The 14,166-nt window shown below is 57.2% G+C and overlaps 1 protein-coding gene across 2 annotated transcripts in view; it reads right to left on the bottom strand.

Moving 5' to 3' along the window:
• Positions 1-783: 783 nt before the first annotated feature.
• The window catches only part of MEF2D (myocyte enhancer factor 2D), a 31,281-nt gene continuing 17,898 nt past the window's right edge, over positions 784-14,166 (bottom strand). The window contains exons 2-12 of one of the 2 annotated variants that reach the window (XM_038768827.1): positions 13,100-13,321; positions 12,793-12,996; positions 11,522-11,659; positions 9,868-10,063; positions 9,006-9,062; positions 6,630-6,841; positions 6,442-6,462; positions 5,202-5,331; positions 4,843-5,068; positions 4,239-4,542; positions 784-2,540 (exon numbers count right to left, since the gene is read on the bottom strand). In XM_038768827.1, coding sequence (XP_038624755.1) covers positions 2,529-2,540; positions 4,239-4,542; positions 4,843-5,068; positions 5,202-5,331; positions 6,442-6,462; positions 6,630-6,841; positions 9,006-9,062; positions 9,868-10,063; positions 11,522-11,659; positions 12,793-12,996; positions 13,100-13,153 — 1,554 coding nt within the window. In that variant the 5' untranslated portion in view covers positions 13,154-13,321 and the 3' untranslated portion in view covers positions 784-2,528. The remainder of the gene's footprint in view (positions 2,541-4,238; positions 4,543-4,842; positions 5,069-5,201; positions 5,332-6,441; positions 6,463-6,629; positions 6,842-9,005; positions 9,063-9,867; positions 10,064-11,521; positions 11,660-12,792; positions 12,997-13,099; positions 13,322-14,166) is intronic. The other variant, XM_038768828.1, reaches the window with a different exon arrangement.

The raw sequence follows: 14,166 nt of genomic DNA, 5'->3' as shown, positions 1-14,166 counted from the left end.
ATGAAGATTGTGAGCCCCCCGTGGGACAAGCTGATCACCTTGTAACCTCCCCAGCGCTTAGAACAGTGCTTTGCACATAGTAAGCACTTAATAAATGCTATCCTTATTATTATTATTATTATTACGATTGAATGAATTCGCTTCTCCGGCAGCTCCCGGCCTCCCCCTGGTGGCCATAAAATAGAACTGCCGCTCCCCACCCCCTCCCCCCCGCCCCGGGCCTACCCTGCATCCCTCCTGCTGCAGCCGGGGCTTCAGTGGGGGGGGTCCCCGGGGCCGGGCCCACGCCCCCCACCCGTGGAGTCCCCCTCGCCATCCCCCCATCTTACCTCCTTCCCTTCCCCACAGCACCTGTATATATGTATATATGTTTGTACATATTTATTACTCCATTTATTTATTTTACTTGTACCTATCTATTCTATTTATTTTATTTTGTTAGTACGTTTGGTTTTATTCTCTGTCTCCCCCTTCTAGACTGTGAGCCCACTGTTGGGTAGGGACAGCCTCTATATGTTGACAGCTTGTACTTCCCAAGCGCTTAGTCCAGTGCTCTGCACACAGTAAGCGCTCAATAAATACGATTGATTGATTGATTGGAGTCCGAGGTTTCTTTTTGAGCTCAGTTTCCCGTGGACGCCCCCCAAGCCGCCTGACAGGCACGCACGCACAGATGACAGGAGGCGGCCGCTTCAGAAACGTGTTTGTTCTCTTTATAGCAAACAGTGAAAGTCTCCAACAAAATCGTGGAAAGACCCTGCGGGGGGCGGGGGGGGGGGGGGGGCGCGGCGTCGGTGATTGTCAGGAGGGAGGGGGCAAGGGGGTGCAGCTCGCCTCGGGCCCCCTCCTCCACCTTCGGCCTGGAGCCGGGGCCTGGGGCGGGGGAGGTCAGTTAAAAATATAGAGCGATATAGTATTTATAGATCCACAGTCTCTGTCCTCCACGTTCGCTTGAAAACAATAAATAATCGAGAAGCGCATTCGATCCTTCCTGACGGGGTGGGGTGGGGAGCGGGGTGTCACCCATTTCGGGGCGTCGTCAGAGGGGCTACGTCCTGTACACCATCCCTGTGTGAGACCCCAGGCTACGGCTGAGATTGGGGTGAGGGTGGGGTGCGGGGCCCTCCCTGGCCCTGGTGGGAATCCGGGGGGGACAGGGGGTTAGGCGGGGACCCTCTCCCCTCCACGCTGGCAGTGTCTACACCGGCCTCTGGGAGTGACTCCTGATGGGGGAAGGAGGAGGAGGACAAGTCTGGGGACCAGTAAGGGCACCAGGCCTTTCACCCACCGGACCAGGCCCGCCGCCCTCGCCAGGGTCGGGTGTGGGGAGGAGCAGCAGCTGGCAGGAGGTCCGGGGCTGGAACCGAATCCTTCCCCGCTGACCCCTTCCCTCACTCCCTTCCCCTCTTTCTCTCTTCCCCAGGGGAGGGGGGGCTTTTCTATAATGCAGGGGTGGGGGTAGGGCAGAGGGCATGAAGGTTTGGGGACACAGGCGAGCCCCTGCCCCCTCGCATCTCCCTCAGTAGAGGGTCGTGGGGGAAGGGATCTGTGGGGGGACCCTGGGAGCGGGAAGGCCTGGGGGGTGGTCTCTACAGTGCTCCGGTGGCTTCGAAGTCATTATAACAATATAACTTTGACAAAAATAGAATCTCATTTCATATCAATACACAGAACGGCTTCAGGGCCCTTTCAACTGCTGCTGGAGGGGCAGGGGGTGGGAGGGAGTTTGCTATTTACAGGGACAGGTGCCGGGGTGGGGGCGGTGGGCCAGGCAGAGGGGGCCGGAGGGGGGCAGAGGTAGCAAGCTGGTAAACTGGGAGGCGAGGGCAGGGACGGGGGGCCCGAAGGGATGGGGGAGACGGGAGCTGGCAGCCCCCGGGACCACCCCCCCTCCCCAGCCCCCCTGCCCTGGGCAGGTGGAGGATGGGGCGGAGGGAAGCCCCAACCACGACACTGCCCCCCGACTCCCCTGCCCTGGGCCCAGTCGGGGAGGGGGCCCCGGCCAGTAGAGCCAGAGTGGCAGGAGCAGCGGGTTTCATTCATGACCGTGCGGGGCGGGGGGGCGGGGAAGGAGAAGAGGGGGACTAAAAAGGGCGGGAGGATGGGGAAAGGGAGGGCGTCCCGGGTGCCAGGACCCCCAGCACCTTTCCTCCCATCTGCTGTCGTGCAAAGCCCCCTCTTCCCTCTACCTCTCCTCAGTCCTGGGCCATTCCCCTCCTCCCTCACCCTCTACCGTGATGGTCCAGCGTGTCCCCCCCGCGCCGCCCCTCCCCTCAAGCCAGGCTAAACGCAGAAGACACAGTTGACTTGACCACAACCGTCCACAGTAAACAGGAACAAGACGGGGGTGGGAGTCAGCAGCGGGGCAGGGGGCTGCCCCCCCTCCCTCCGCACCCTCCCCCAGGTAGCCCCGGAGGGCACCCGGGAAGGGGGCAGGTGTGGGGGGGGGCGGCGGCGGCGGCGGTGGCTGGCAGCGAGATTAGGATTGTCATTTTCACCTTCCGGTCGGTCGGCGGGAGAAGGGGAGTTTACTTCAGTGTCTGCAGAAAGACGAGAGACGGAGAAGTGGGGACAGGAGAGACAGAGAGGACGTCAGTATGCATTTGTGGGGTGGGGGGATAATGGACAGCGGAGAGCCGGGTGCCAAGACCCCAGGGCAGGGGGGTCAGCGAGGCCGGGACGGACATTAGCTGCTTGGGCACAGCATATCTGGACCCAGGGGGCTGGGCACTATGGGCCCTGGTCAGGGGAGGGTCGCAGGCTACGTGTGTGGCTCCGGGGGGGACGTGGAACAGCGGCTAATTCTTAGACCGTGAGCCCCCCCAACAAGGGGTCTGATTCCCCCACGTGCGCTCTCTCCCAGAGCTCACGACAGTGCCCGGCTCACGGTTAAGCACTAAAATAGAGAAGCAGTGTGGCCTGTTGCTGGGAGTCAGGGGACCTTTTAGACTGTGAGCCCACTGTTGGGTAGGGACTGTCTCTGTGTGTTGCCAATTTGTACTTCCCAAGCGCTTAGTACAGTGCTCTGCACATAGTAAGCGCTCAATAAATACGACTGATGATGATGATGATGACCTGGGTCCTAATCCCCGCTCCCCACTCGTCTTCTGTGCGACCTGGGCAAGTCACTTAACTTTTCTGGGCCTCAGTTACCTCATCCTTAAAATGAGGATTCAATACCTGTTCTCCCTCCCCTTTAGACTGCGAGCCCCGTGTAGAACAGGGACCGTGTCTGACCCGATTAATTTGTATCTATCCTAGCATTTAGAACAGTGCTGGATGCATAGAGAAGCAGTGTGGCTCAGTGGCACGGGCTTTGGAGTCAGAGGTCGTGGGTTCAAATCCTGACTCCGCCACAAGTCTGCTGTGTGACCTTGGGCAAGTCACTTAACTTCTCTGAGCCTCAGTTACCTCATCTGTAAAAATGGGGATTAAGACTGTGAGCCCTACGTGGGACAACCTGATCACATTGTATCCCCCCAGCGCTTAGAACAGTGCTTTGCACATAGTAAGCGCTTAACAAATGCCATTATTATTATTATTATTATTATTATAGTAAGCGCCTAGAGCCCGGTCTTGGGAGTCAGAGGTCATGGGTTCTAATCCCAGCTCCGCCACTTATCAGCTGTGTGACTCTGGGCAAGTCTTTTAACTTCTCTGTGCCTCGGTTACCTCATCTGTAAAAAATGGGGATTAAAATTGTGAGCCCCATGTGGGCCAACCTGATCACCTTGTATCTCCCCAGCGCTTAGAAGAGTGCTTTGCACATAGTAAGTGCTTAACAAATGCCATCATTATTATTATTATCAAGTATAATAATAATGAATACTATAATAATTATACTATAATAATAATAATAATGATGGCATTTATTAAGCACTTACTATGTGCAAAGCACTGTTCTAAGCACTGGGGAGGTTACAAGGTGATCAGGTTGTCCCATGGAGGGCTCACAGTCTTAATCCCCATTTGACAGGTGAGGTAACTGAGGCCCAGAGAAGTTAAGTGACTTGTCCAAAGTCACACAGCTGACAGTTAGCAGAGCCGGGATTTGAACCCATGATCTCTGACTCCAAAGCCCATGCTCTTTCCAGTGAGCCACGCTGCTTCCCCAATAATACTAATAATATAATAACAATAATAATAATGATAATGAATACTATTACTACAGCTACTGCAGCAGAGAGGGTTCAGGTCAGACTCCAGAAAGGCCTTTCCGGGGGGTGGGGGGCGGTTACCCAAGTGTCCAGCCGCAGGCGCTTGGCGGAGGGGCCGTCGGGGCCCTCGGGGGGCCCGGGAGGGCCTCCCGGGGGGGCGCCGGGCCGGAGGAGCCCAAGGGCCGGGCCGACGGACCTGCGGGCGTCCTCGCACTCGGCCCCCTCGTAGGCGCCGCTGACGGGCGAGCGTCCGGCCACGGGGAACGGCGGGGGCGCGGCCGGGCTGCGCGGGCACCGGTTCGGGGACACGGGCTCCGATTTGATGCTGACGTTGGGGCTGGTGTTGACTGTGAGGGTGGTGACGTGGGGAAGGGGGCTGCCTTGTCTGGGCCGGGAGAGAGGTGGGTAGAGAGGACGGGACAGGCGGGGAGGGAGAGATAGGGAGATGGGGAGAGAAAGAGAAAAGGAGAACAAACAGTTTTAGTCTCCTTTCCAGTCAAATCACCCCCCTTCCAGGCCCGAAGGGTTGGCAGAATTGGGGATGTGGGGAGGGCGGAGATGTGGGAGGAGATTGCGGAGAAGGAAAAGGACCTTAGCGGTTAAACAAACCCTTGCAGATAGGTACCAGCCCGCCTGCCCGCCTAATCCACCAGCCTGGCCCCTGCCCGCTCCCCAGAACACTCACATTAAGTTAGTCAGGGACACAGGGACCAGGTGGGGCTGCTGCGGTTGCTGCTGTGGCTGTTGTTGTGGCTGCTGCTGTTGTTGCTGTTGCTGTTGTTGTTGTTGTTGCTGTTGCTGTTGCTGTTGTTGCTGATGCTGCTGCCAGGCAGTGACACTGCTCAGACTCAGTCCTCCGGGCGAGTTGAAGGCTGGGAGAGAAGTCAGCTCTGCGCTTGTCAGCTGGTAATCTGGGGGAGGGGAAGGCCCGGCTCCGTCAGGATCCCGGCTGGGGACCCGGGGCCGGCCGACCCTGACCGGGGCACCGTTAGAAGCCAGTCCCCCCCGCCCCCCCGACGGTGGCCCGCCCCCCCGGCCCCGCACCTGTGTTGTACGCGGTGGGCATGGAGGGGAAGGGCAGGCCCTGGGTCAGCAGGCTCGGGGTGGCCACGGAGACGATGGGAGTGCTCAGGGCGTGGGTCGTCGGGGGGATTCCCAGGCGCTGTGCGTTCTGCTGGGGAGAGGACGAACCAATCAATCAATCGTATTTATTGAGCGCTTACTGTGTGCAGAGCACTGTACTAAGCGCTTGGGAAGTACAAGTTGGCAACATATAGAGACAGTCCCTACCCAACGGCGGGCTCACAGTCTAAAAGGGGGAGACAGAGAACAAAACCAAACATACTAACAAAATAAAATAAATAGAATAGATATGAACAAGTAAAATAAATAGAGTAATAGATATGTACAAACATATATACAGGTACTGTAGGGAAGGGAAGGAGGTAAGATGGGGGGGACGAAGGGGGCAGGGGAAGCGGTTCAGGCAGCAGCGTGGGGCGGCCGGACCCCTGGAGATGTGTGCGTGGGGGGGGGCGGCTGGATTCACCCAAGCTCCTCTCTGCTTTCTGGGTTACATGGCTTGGGCCACAGACTGTGGTTCTCTTAGCTTCAGGGAGGCCTGGATATCACCAGGGGCCCAAGGGGGAGGAAGAGGAGGAGGAGGAGGAGGAGCAGGAAGAGGAATGTGGAGGAGGGAGGAGGAACAGGAGGAGGAATAAGGAGGAGGAGGAGAAGAAAGGCAGAAGGAGCAGGAAGAGGAATGAGGAGGAGGAAGGAGGGAGGAGGAGGAGGGGGAGATGGAGGAGGACAAGGAGGGAGAGGAAAATGAGGGGGCGGGTGAGGAGGATGAGGAGGAAGAGGAAGAGGAGCAGGGCCCGTGCAACAACCACCAGTCCAGTTGTCAACGGGTATTGAATCCCCACAGTTTAGGAAACTGAGGCCCAGGGAAGTGACTTGCCCTTGGTCACACAGCAGGCGCAGGCAGAGTCAGGATTAGAACCCAGGTCCATGCTGTTTCCACTAGGCCACGCTGCTTCATTGACATGACTGGGGATCATCCCCACCACCCCACCAGGCACGCGCAACTGTACACTCACAGCTGCACACACGCAATCACATCCGCAAGGTTGCGTACTCCAAGCCCCCTCCCCAGCTTTGTTTCGTACGCGTACACGGCGACACTGTCACAACCGCCCAAAACCCGCAGTGACCCACCCGGTCACAAACACGCAAGGGCCCATGGGGACCCCGCCCCGCGCCCCTTCTCCCGCGTGTCACTCACCAGCTCTGCCTGCCCCTCCGCCTGTGTGAAGCAGAAATGAAATCAGTGGAACGGTGAGTCCCCCTCACCCCGACGACGTCCGGCCCTCTTCTGGGGCCATCCCGTCCAACCCCCTGCCTCCAGCCGGATTCGCTCTCGACCCTCGGTGCCTCCCTCCGCCCCGGTCCCCCTCCGCCCCTGACACTCACCAGCTGGGGACCGAGGGCCTTGGGGCCCTGCGTGGTGATGACCCTCAGGTCCGGCTTGCGGCCGCTGACCCCGAGCTGGGCGGGCGGCGCGGGGGGCGGCGGTGGCGGCGGCGGCGGCGGGGACTTGGCCGGCAGGACCTTGAGCGGCAGGCCGGACCCATTGGACACCGGCAGGAGCCCGGGGGACGTCCGGGCGCTCACGTAACCGTTCCCTGTGCGGAGCAGTCGGGGTTCAGGGCGGGTTCAGGAGGACGGGAGCGGGGGCAGCGTGCGTGCTTGCGTGCGCGTGGGAGGCAGAGTTAAGTTTCAAGCTGCCTTTCCGTCGGGGGCCGTCACTAATCCCAGGGAGGGGGTCGCCAGCCCTGGTGGGCTCTGGAGATCCTGTCACAGTGTGGTGTTTCCCCACCTCTCATTCATTCACTCAATCGAATTTACTGAGCGCTTCCGGTGTGCAGAGCACTGTATTAAGCGCTTGGGAGAGGACAATGCAACAATCAACAGACACATTCCTTGCCCACACCGAGCTTACAGCCTAGAGCGGGGGAGACAGACATTAATACAAATCAATCAATCAATCAATCAATCGTATTTATTGAGCACTTACTGTGTGCAGAGCACTGGACTAAGCGCTTGGGAAGTACAAGCTAGCAACATATAGAGACAGTCCCTACCCAACAGTGGGCTCACAGTCTAGAAGGGGGAGACAGAGAACAAAACCAAACATACTAACAAAATAAAATAAATAGAATAGATAGGTACAAGTAAAATAAATAGAGTAATAAATATGTACAAACATATATACATACATACAGGTGCTGTGGGGAAGGGAAGGAGGTAAGATGCGGGGAATGGAGAGGCGGACGAGGGGGAGAGGAAGGAAGGGGCTCAGTGTGGGAAGTTCTGCTAGAGGAGATGAGCTCTCAGTAGGGCCTTGAAGGGAGGAAGAGAGCTAGCAAATAAATAAAATGACAGATACGGACATAAATGCTGTGGGGCTGAGAGGGGGGAAGAACAAAGGGAGCAAGTCAGGGCGACGCAGAAAGGAGAGGGAGAAGAAGAAAGTGGGGGCTAGTCTGGGAAGGCCTCATGGAGGAGATATGCCTTCGATAAGGCTTTGAGTGCGGGGAGAGTAACCGCCCGATTTGAGGAGGGAGGGAGTTCCCGGCCGGAGGCGGGATGTGGGCGAGGGGTCGGCGGCGAGATGGGCGGGATGAAGGCACGCCAAGTAGGTTGGCATTGGAGGAGCCAAGTGTGCGGGCTGAGTTGGAATAGGAATAGAATAGAATAGGAATATAATACTTCATGCTGCTGCCCGGATTGTCTTTGTCCAGAAACGCTCTGGGCATGTTACTCCCCTCCTCAAAAATCTCCAATGGCTACCAATCAATCTGCGCATCGGGAAGAAACTCCTCACCCTGGGCTTCAAGGCCGCCCATCACCTCGCCCCTTCCTACCTCACCTCCCTTCTCTCCTTCTACAGCCCAGCCCGCACCCTCCGCTCCTCCGCCGCTAATCTCCTCCCCGTACCTCGCTCTCGCCTGTCCCGCCATCGACCCCCGGCCCACGTCATCCCCCGGGCCTGGAATGCCCTCCCTCTGCCCATCCGCCAAGCTAGCTCTCTTCCTCCCTTCAAGGCCCTACTGAGAGCTCACCTCCTCCAAGAGGCCTTCCCAGACTGAGCCCTTCCTTCCTCTCCCCCTCGTCCCCCTCTCCATCCCCCCATCTTACCTCCTTCCCTTCCCCACAGCACCTGTATATATGTATATATGTTTGTACATATTTATTACTCTATTTATTTATTTATTTATTCTACTTGTACATATCTATTCTATTTATTTTATTTTGTTAGTATGTTTGGTTTTGTTCTCTGTCTCCCCCTTTTAGACTGTGAGCCCACTGTTGGGTAGGGACTGTCTCTATATTGCCAACTTGTACTTCCCAAGCGCTTAGTACAGTGCTCTGCACACAGTAAGTGCTCAATAAATACGATTGATTGATTGATTGATTGAGAGTAGCGAGGTGAGGTAGGAGGGGGCGAGGGGAAGGTGGGCTTTAAAGCCAGTGGTGATGAGTTTTTGTTTGCAGACGCAGAGGTGGATGGGCAACCAGTGGAGTGGTTGTGCGGTGATTACCATGTCTAGGCGGTAACCTCCTTTAGACTGTAGGCTCACCGTGGGCAGGGAACGCGTCTGTTATCTTGTCCTCTCCCAAGCATTTAGTACAGTGCCGTGCACAAAGTAAGCACTCAACAAATACGATCGCCGGACTGACCGACCTCTGCTCCAACGGTGTAGATGCAGCATGTGGTCCCCCCCACCCCGCGCCACCCCCGTCTCCCCGCCCCCAGCCCCGTGGGCCACCCCCCTCCACACTCACCGACGGGGCTGGGGCAGGCGCCGTTACTGCTGCCCAGGTCTCCGCCCAGCAGGGCCCCTGCGAGACGGGCAGAGATGCTGTGTGACCTCGGTGGGGCCTCCTGACCTCTCTGAGCTTAGCGGGGCCCCGGAAGCACCCCAGAGAGGGAGACTGGGAACAGTCGCCAACCTCATATCTCCGAGTGACCAGTTCACATGCCACCTGCCCCTGCCCTGGGTCACGGGTCATAGAGAAGCAGCGTGGCTCAGGGGAAAGAGCCCGGGCTTTGGAGTCGGAGGTCATGGGTTCGAATCCCGGCTCTGTCACTTGTCAGCTGCGTGACTTTGGGCAAGCCACTTAACTTCTCTGTGCCTCAGTTACCTCATCTGTAAAATGGGGACTGTGAGACCCCTGTGGGACAACCTGATCACCTTGTAACCTCCCCAGCGCTTAGAACAGTGCTTTGCACATAGTAAGCGCTTAATAAATGCCATTATTATTATTATTATGATGGTTCCTGGCCCTGTTGATATCCCCACCCCTCCCCAGCTCCAGGCCCCGGCAATGAGGACACACAACACCCACCTCAGCCCCCAGACATGCAGACACAACCCCCCAGCTCCGGTCCCCAAGCATCCAGACAGGAAGATACACCCCTGGCCCCCAGGTCTGGCTGTGAGGACGCTCCCAACCATGCAGACACCCCCCCACCCAGCCCCTGGCCATGATGACACCCCTTCCCCGCACTGTACAGACTCCCTGACACTGGCTCCTAGTAATGAGGTCACACACCCCCATCGAGCCCCCAGCCCCCACCGTTCAGCCAGAGACAGACAGAAAGACAGACACACACACACACAACACACACACACACAACACAGACCTGCGCTGGCCGGCCGCTGGGGCAGACCGGGGGAAACGGTGTTCCTCTGGGTTGCCGGGGGCTGCGGCGACATGAGGCGGGGGTCCGCCAGGACCGGGGAAGGCAGCGGGGCCCCGGGGCTGCTGAACTGCAGGGCGCTGGGGTTCGAGACGGGCACCGTCACGGGCATCGCAAAATTGGGGGCCGGGACGGCGGACTGAGGGCGAGAGAGCCAGGGCCAGTGGGTCGGCGCGGCCGGCAACCCCCGCTCAGCCCCTTCTTTGGTCCACGGTGCTTCTTACGCTCTTACTACGTGCCAGCTGCTGTGCTAAACGCTGGGGTGGATCCATGCTAATTCCTGTCCCACCTGGGACTCAAGGAAGCGCTTAGTACAGTGCTCTGCACACAGTAAACGCTCAAAAAATACGATTGAATGAATGAATGAAAGGAAGAGGACTTCCTCTCCATTTAACAGATGAGGTAGCTGAGACACAGAGAAGTGCAGTGACATGCCCGAGGTCACAGAGCAGATAACCGGCAGGGCCGGAATTAGAACCTAGGTCCTCTGACTCCCAAGCCTGGGCTCTTTCCATTATAATTATTATTACTATGAATTATTGTTATTATTAATAATATTATGAAGCAGTGTGGCTCAGTGGAAAGAGCCCGGGCTTTGGAGTCAGAGGTCATGGGTTCAAATCCCAGCTCCGGCAATTGTCAGCTGTGTGACTTTGGGCAAGTCACTTAACTTATCTGTGCCACAGTTCCTTCATCTGTAAAATGGGGATTAAGACTGTGAGCCCCAGTGGGACAACCTTATCACCTTGTAACCTCCCCAGTGCTTAGAACAGTGCTCTGCACATAGTAAGCGCTTCATAAATGCCTTCAGCAGCATCATCATCATCAACAATAATGATGGTACTTGTTAATCACTTACTATGTGCCAAGCACTGTTCTAAGCTCTGGGGTATTCACTCATTCATTCAATCGTATTTATTGAGCGCTTACTGTGTGCAGAGCACTGTACTAAGCGCTTGGGAAGTACAAGTTGGCAACATATAGAGACGGTCCCTACCCAACAGTGGGCTCACAGTCTATAAAGGAAGATACAAGGTGATCAGGTTGTCCCACCTGGGGCTCATGGTCTAACTCCCCATTTTACAGATGAGGGAACGGAGGCCCAGAGAAGTGAAGTGACTTGCCCTAAGTCACACAGCAGACACGTGGTGGAGCCAGTATTAGACCTTCTCACGCTTCTATCCGCTAGGCCACACTGGAGGTGGATGGAGTTCAAATCTCCCCTGCGGGCCTCATGCTGTGTGACCCGCGGGGCCGTTGCTCGCCCTCTCAGAGTTCTGGTTCTGCCCTGTCTTTCTCTCCCAGGAACAGTTTTTCACCGGCAGAGAAGGCCCCTCCCCGGTCCCGTCCCCCGCAGTCCCTCCCCAGCTCAGTCCTGCTTTCCCTTGGTCGCAGCCGTAGGAGAGGGGCTTCCCACTCCCCATCCCTCCTCCCCTGCCCGAGGAGCTAACGGCTCACTCTGACCCTGGATCGTTTTCCAGCCCGGACCCCAACCCTCCTCCAGTCCAGAGGCAGCCGTCAGAGAGAGAGGCGGTCACCTGGGCAGGGCAGAGGGCAGAGGGCAGAGGGCAGAGGGCAGGGGCGGGGAGACGCTCACCCCATAGCGCTTGAAGAGGACGTCCAGGTCGTCGCTGGCCCGGCGGAACTTCTCCTCCAGCAGCGGGGACTGGTCGATGGAGTCGTCCCCGTCGGCCTCGGGGCTGTCGCACCCGTTAAAGCCCTTCTTCCGCAGCGTCTGCGGGGCCGCCGCACCGCACCACAACACACAACACCACACCCTGGCATCAGCCTCAGCAACGACCACCCTCCCGCCGGACCCCCGGCCGCCACCTCCCCAACACGCTGACCCCCGCCACCCCCCTCACCCTCCCACCGACAGATGGACTATCCGGTTTAGACCCGGGTGTCATGGGACCCCTGCCTCCCCGCAAGGACGGTGAGGGGTCGAAGCAGAGGCAGAGAGAGGTGGCAAGAGACAGAAAGGGGGGCAACAGAGAGAGAGAGAGGAGATGGCAGAGACATTTGGCAACAGAAGGAGAGAGGTGGCGGCAGAGACAGAGAGGCGGTGACGGTGGCGACGGTCAGCCAGCGTCCAGTGGTCCGACAAGTGACCGAGCCGAGGGGTCGGCCTGCGGGAGGCCAGGGGCCGTGGCCGGAGGGAGGGCCGCGGGACGGTCACCCCGAGGAGGGGGAAGCTGCTTAGGTCCCCACCCCCACCTTCACTACCACACTGAGGAGCCCAAATGCATTTCGCAAATGCATGAGAAGCAGTGTGGCTATGAGAAGCAGCATGGCTATGAGAAGCAGCGTGGCTCAGTGGAAAGAGCCCAGGCTTTGGAGTCAGAGGTCGTGGGTTCAAATCCCAGCTATGCCACTTGTCAGCTGTGTGACCTTGGGCAAGTCACTTCACTTCTCTAGGCCTCAGTTCCCTCATCTGGAAAATGGGGATTAAGACTGTGAGCCCCACGTGGGACAACCTGATCACCCTGCATCCCCCCAGCGCTTAGAACAGTGCTTTGCACATAGTAAGCGCTTAACAAATACCACCATTATTATTATTATTATTATTTCGGGTGAGTCCTGGGGACCGTGGGGGTCCCAGCCAGGAGGTCCTGTTCATCATCATCATCATCAATCGTATTTATTGAGCGCTTACTGTGTGCAGAGCACTGTACTAAGCGCTTGGGAAGTACAAATTGGCAACATCTAGAGACAGTCCCTACCCAACAGTGGGCTCACAGTCTAAAAGGGGGAGACAAAACCAAACATACTAACAAAATAAAATAAATAGAATAAATATATAATAAATAGAATAGATATGTTGCGGGGCTGGGGGGGCGGGGGGCGGGCGGGGGTCCCGGGCCAGACCTCGATGATGTCCGTGTTGGTGCGGCTCTCGTGCGGCTCGTTGTACTCGGTGTACTTGAGGAGCACCTTGTCCATGTCGGTGCTGGCGTACTGGAACAGCTTGTTGGAGTGGTTGAAGATGATCAGGGCGATCTCGCAGTCGCACAGCACGCTCAGCTCGTACGCCTTCTTCATCAGCCCAAACTTCCGCTTGGTGAACGTCACCTGGCCCCGGGAGAAGACGGGCCGGGGGTCACGGCGGGCCCCGGGACCGAAGGGCGGAACGTGGAAGGACCCCCGCCTCCTCCCCACGCCGCTCCCCTCTCACCTGGCGGTTCCTTTCGTCCGTGATCCTCTGAATCTGAATCTTTTTCCGCCCCATTTTCCGGCAGAGCGAGGAGCAGGGAGAGCGGGGGCCTCGGCGGGGGTGGTCACGCTGAGGTCATGAAAGGTCACAGGGTGTGGGGTGTGGGGACCGGGGACGGGGGGTCGGCTCGCCCTGGCCTGCTCAGTCCTCCATCCTCAGAGTCGGGGCGCCAGCGGGTGATGCCTGGGGATGCAAAATAGTAATCATGATAATTATGGTACTTGTTCGGCGCTTACTATGTGCCAAGCTCTGTTTGAAGCACTGGGGTAGAAAGGGGCTAATCAGGTTAATCAAAACGGGACCCCCTCCCAACTTTGGCATCAGGGATTGTAACACTCCCCCTCCTTAGCCTGGGGGGGGGGGGGCTCCCCAAAAAAGAGGGGGAGAGGAAGGAGAAAGAAGCGGGGGGGAGGGGAAGGAGAAGGAGAGGGAACCATAGAGGCAATGCCCTGGTTGAAAGGGGGTCCGGAGTGACCGTGCCAAGATTTATAACAATAATAATAATAATAATAATGGCATTTATTAAGCGCTTACTATGTGCAAAGCACTGTTCTAAGCGCTGGGGATGTTACAAGGTGATCAGGTTGTCCCCCCTGGGGCTCACAGTCTCAATCTCCATTTTACAGATGAGGTAACTGAGGCCCAGAGAAGTGAAGTGACTTGCCCAAAGTCACACAGCTGACAATGGGCGGAGCCGGGGTTTTGAACCCATGACCTCTGACTCCAAAGCCCGGGCTCTTCTCCACTGAGCCATGCTGCTTCTCAATAATAATAATAATAATAATAATAATAATGATAATGGTATTTTTAAGCACTTGCTGTGTGCCACACACTGTTCTAGGCGCTGGGGTAGATACAAGATAATCAGGTTGGACACAGTCTCTGTCCCACCCAGGGCTCACAGTCTTAATCCCCATTTTGCAGGTGAGGGAACCAAGGCACAGAGAATCAATCAATCAATCAATCAATCGTATTTATTGAGCGCTTACTGTGTGCTGAGCACTGTACTAAGCGCTTGGGAAGTACAA

Source organism: Tachyglossus aculeatus, chromosome Y4 (genome assembly GCF_015852505.1).
Source record: "Tachyglossus aculeatus isolate mTacAcu1 chromosome Y4, mTacAcu1.pri, whole genome shotgun sequence".
NCBI lineage: Eukaryota > Metazoa > Chordata > Mammalia > Monotremata > Tachyglossidae > Tachyglossus > Tachyglossus aculeatus.
This window is presented reverse-complemented; position numbering and strand designations above follow the sequence as displayed.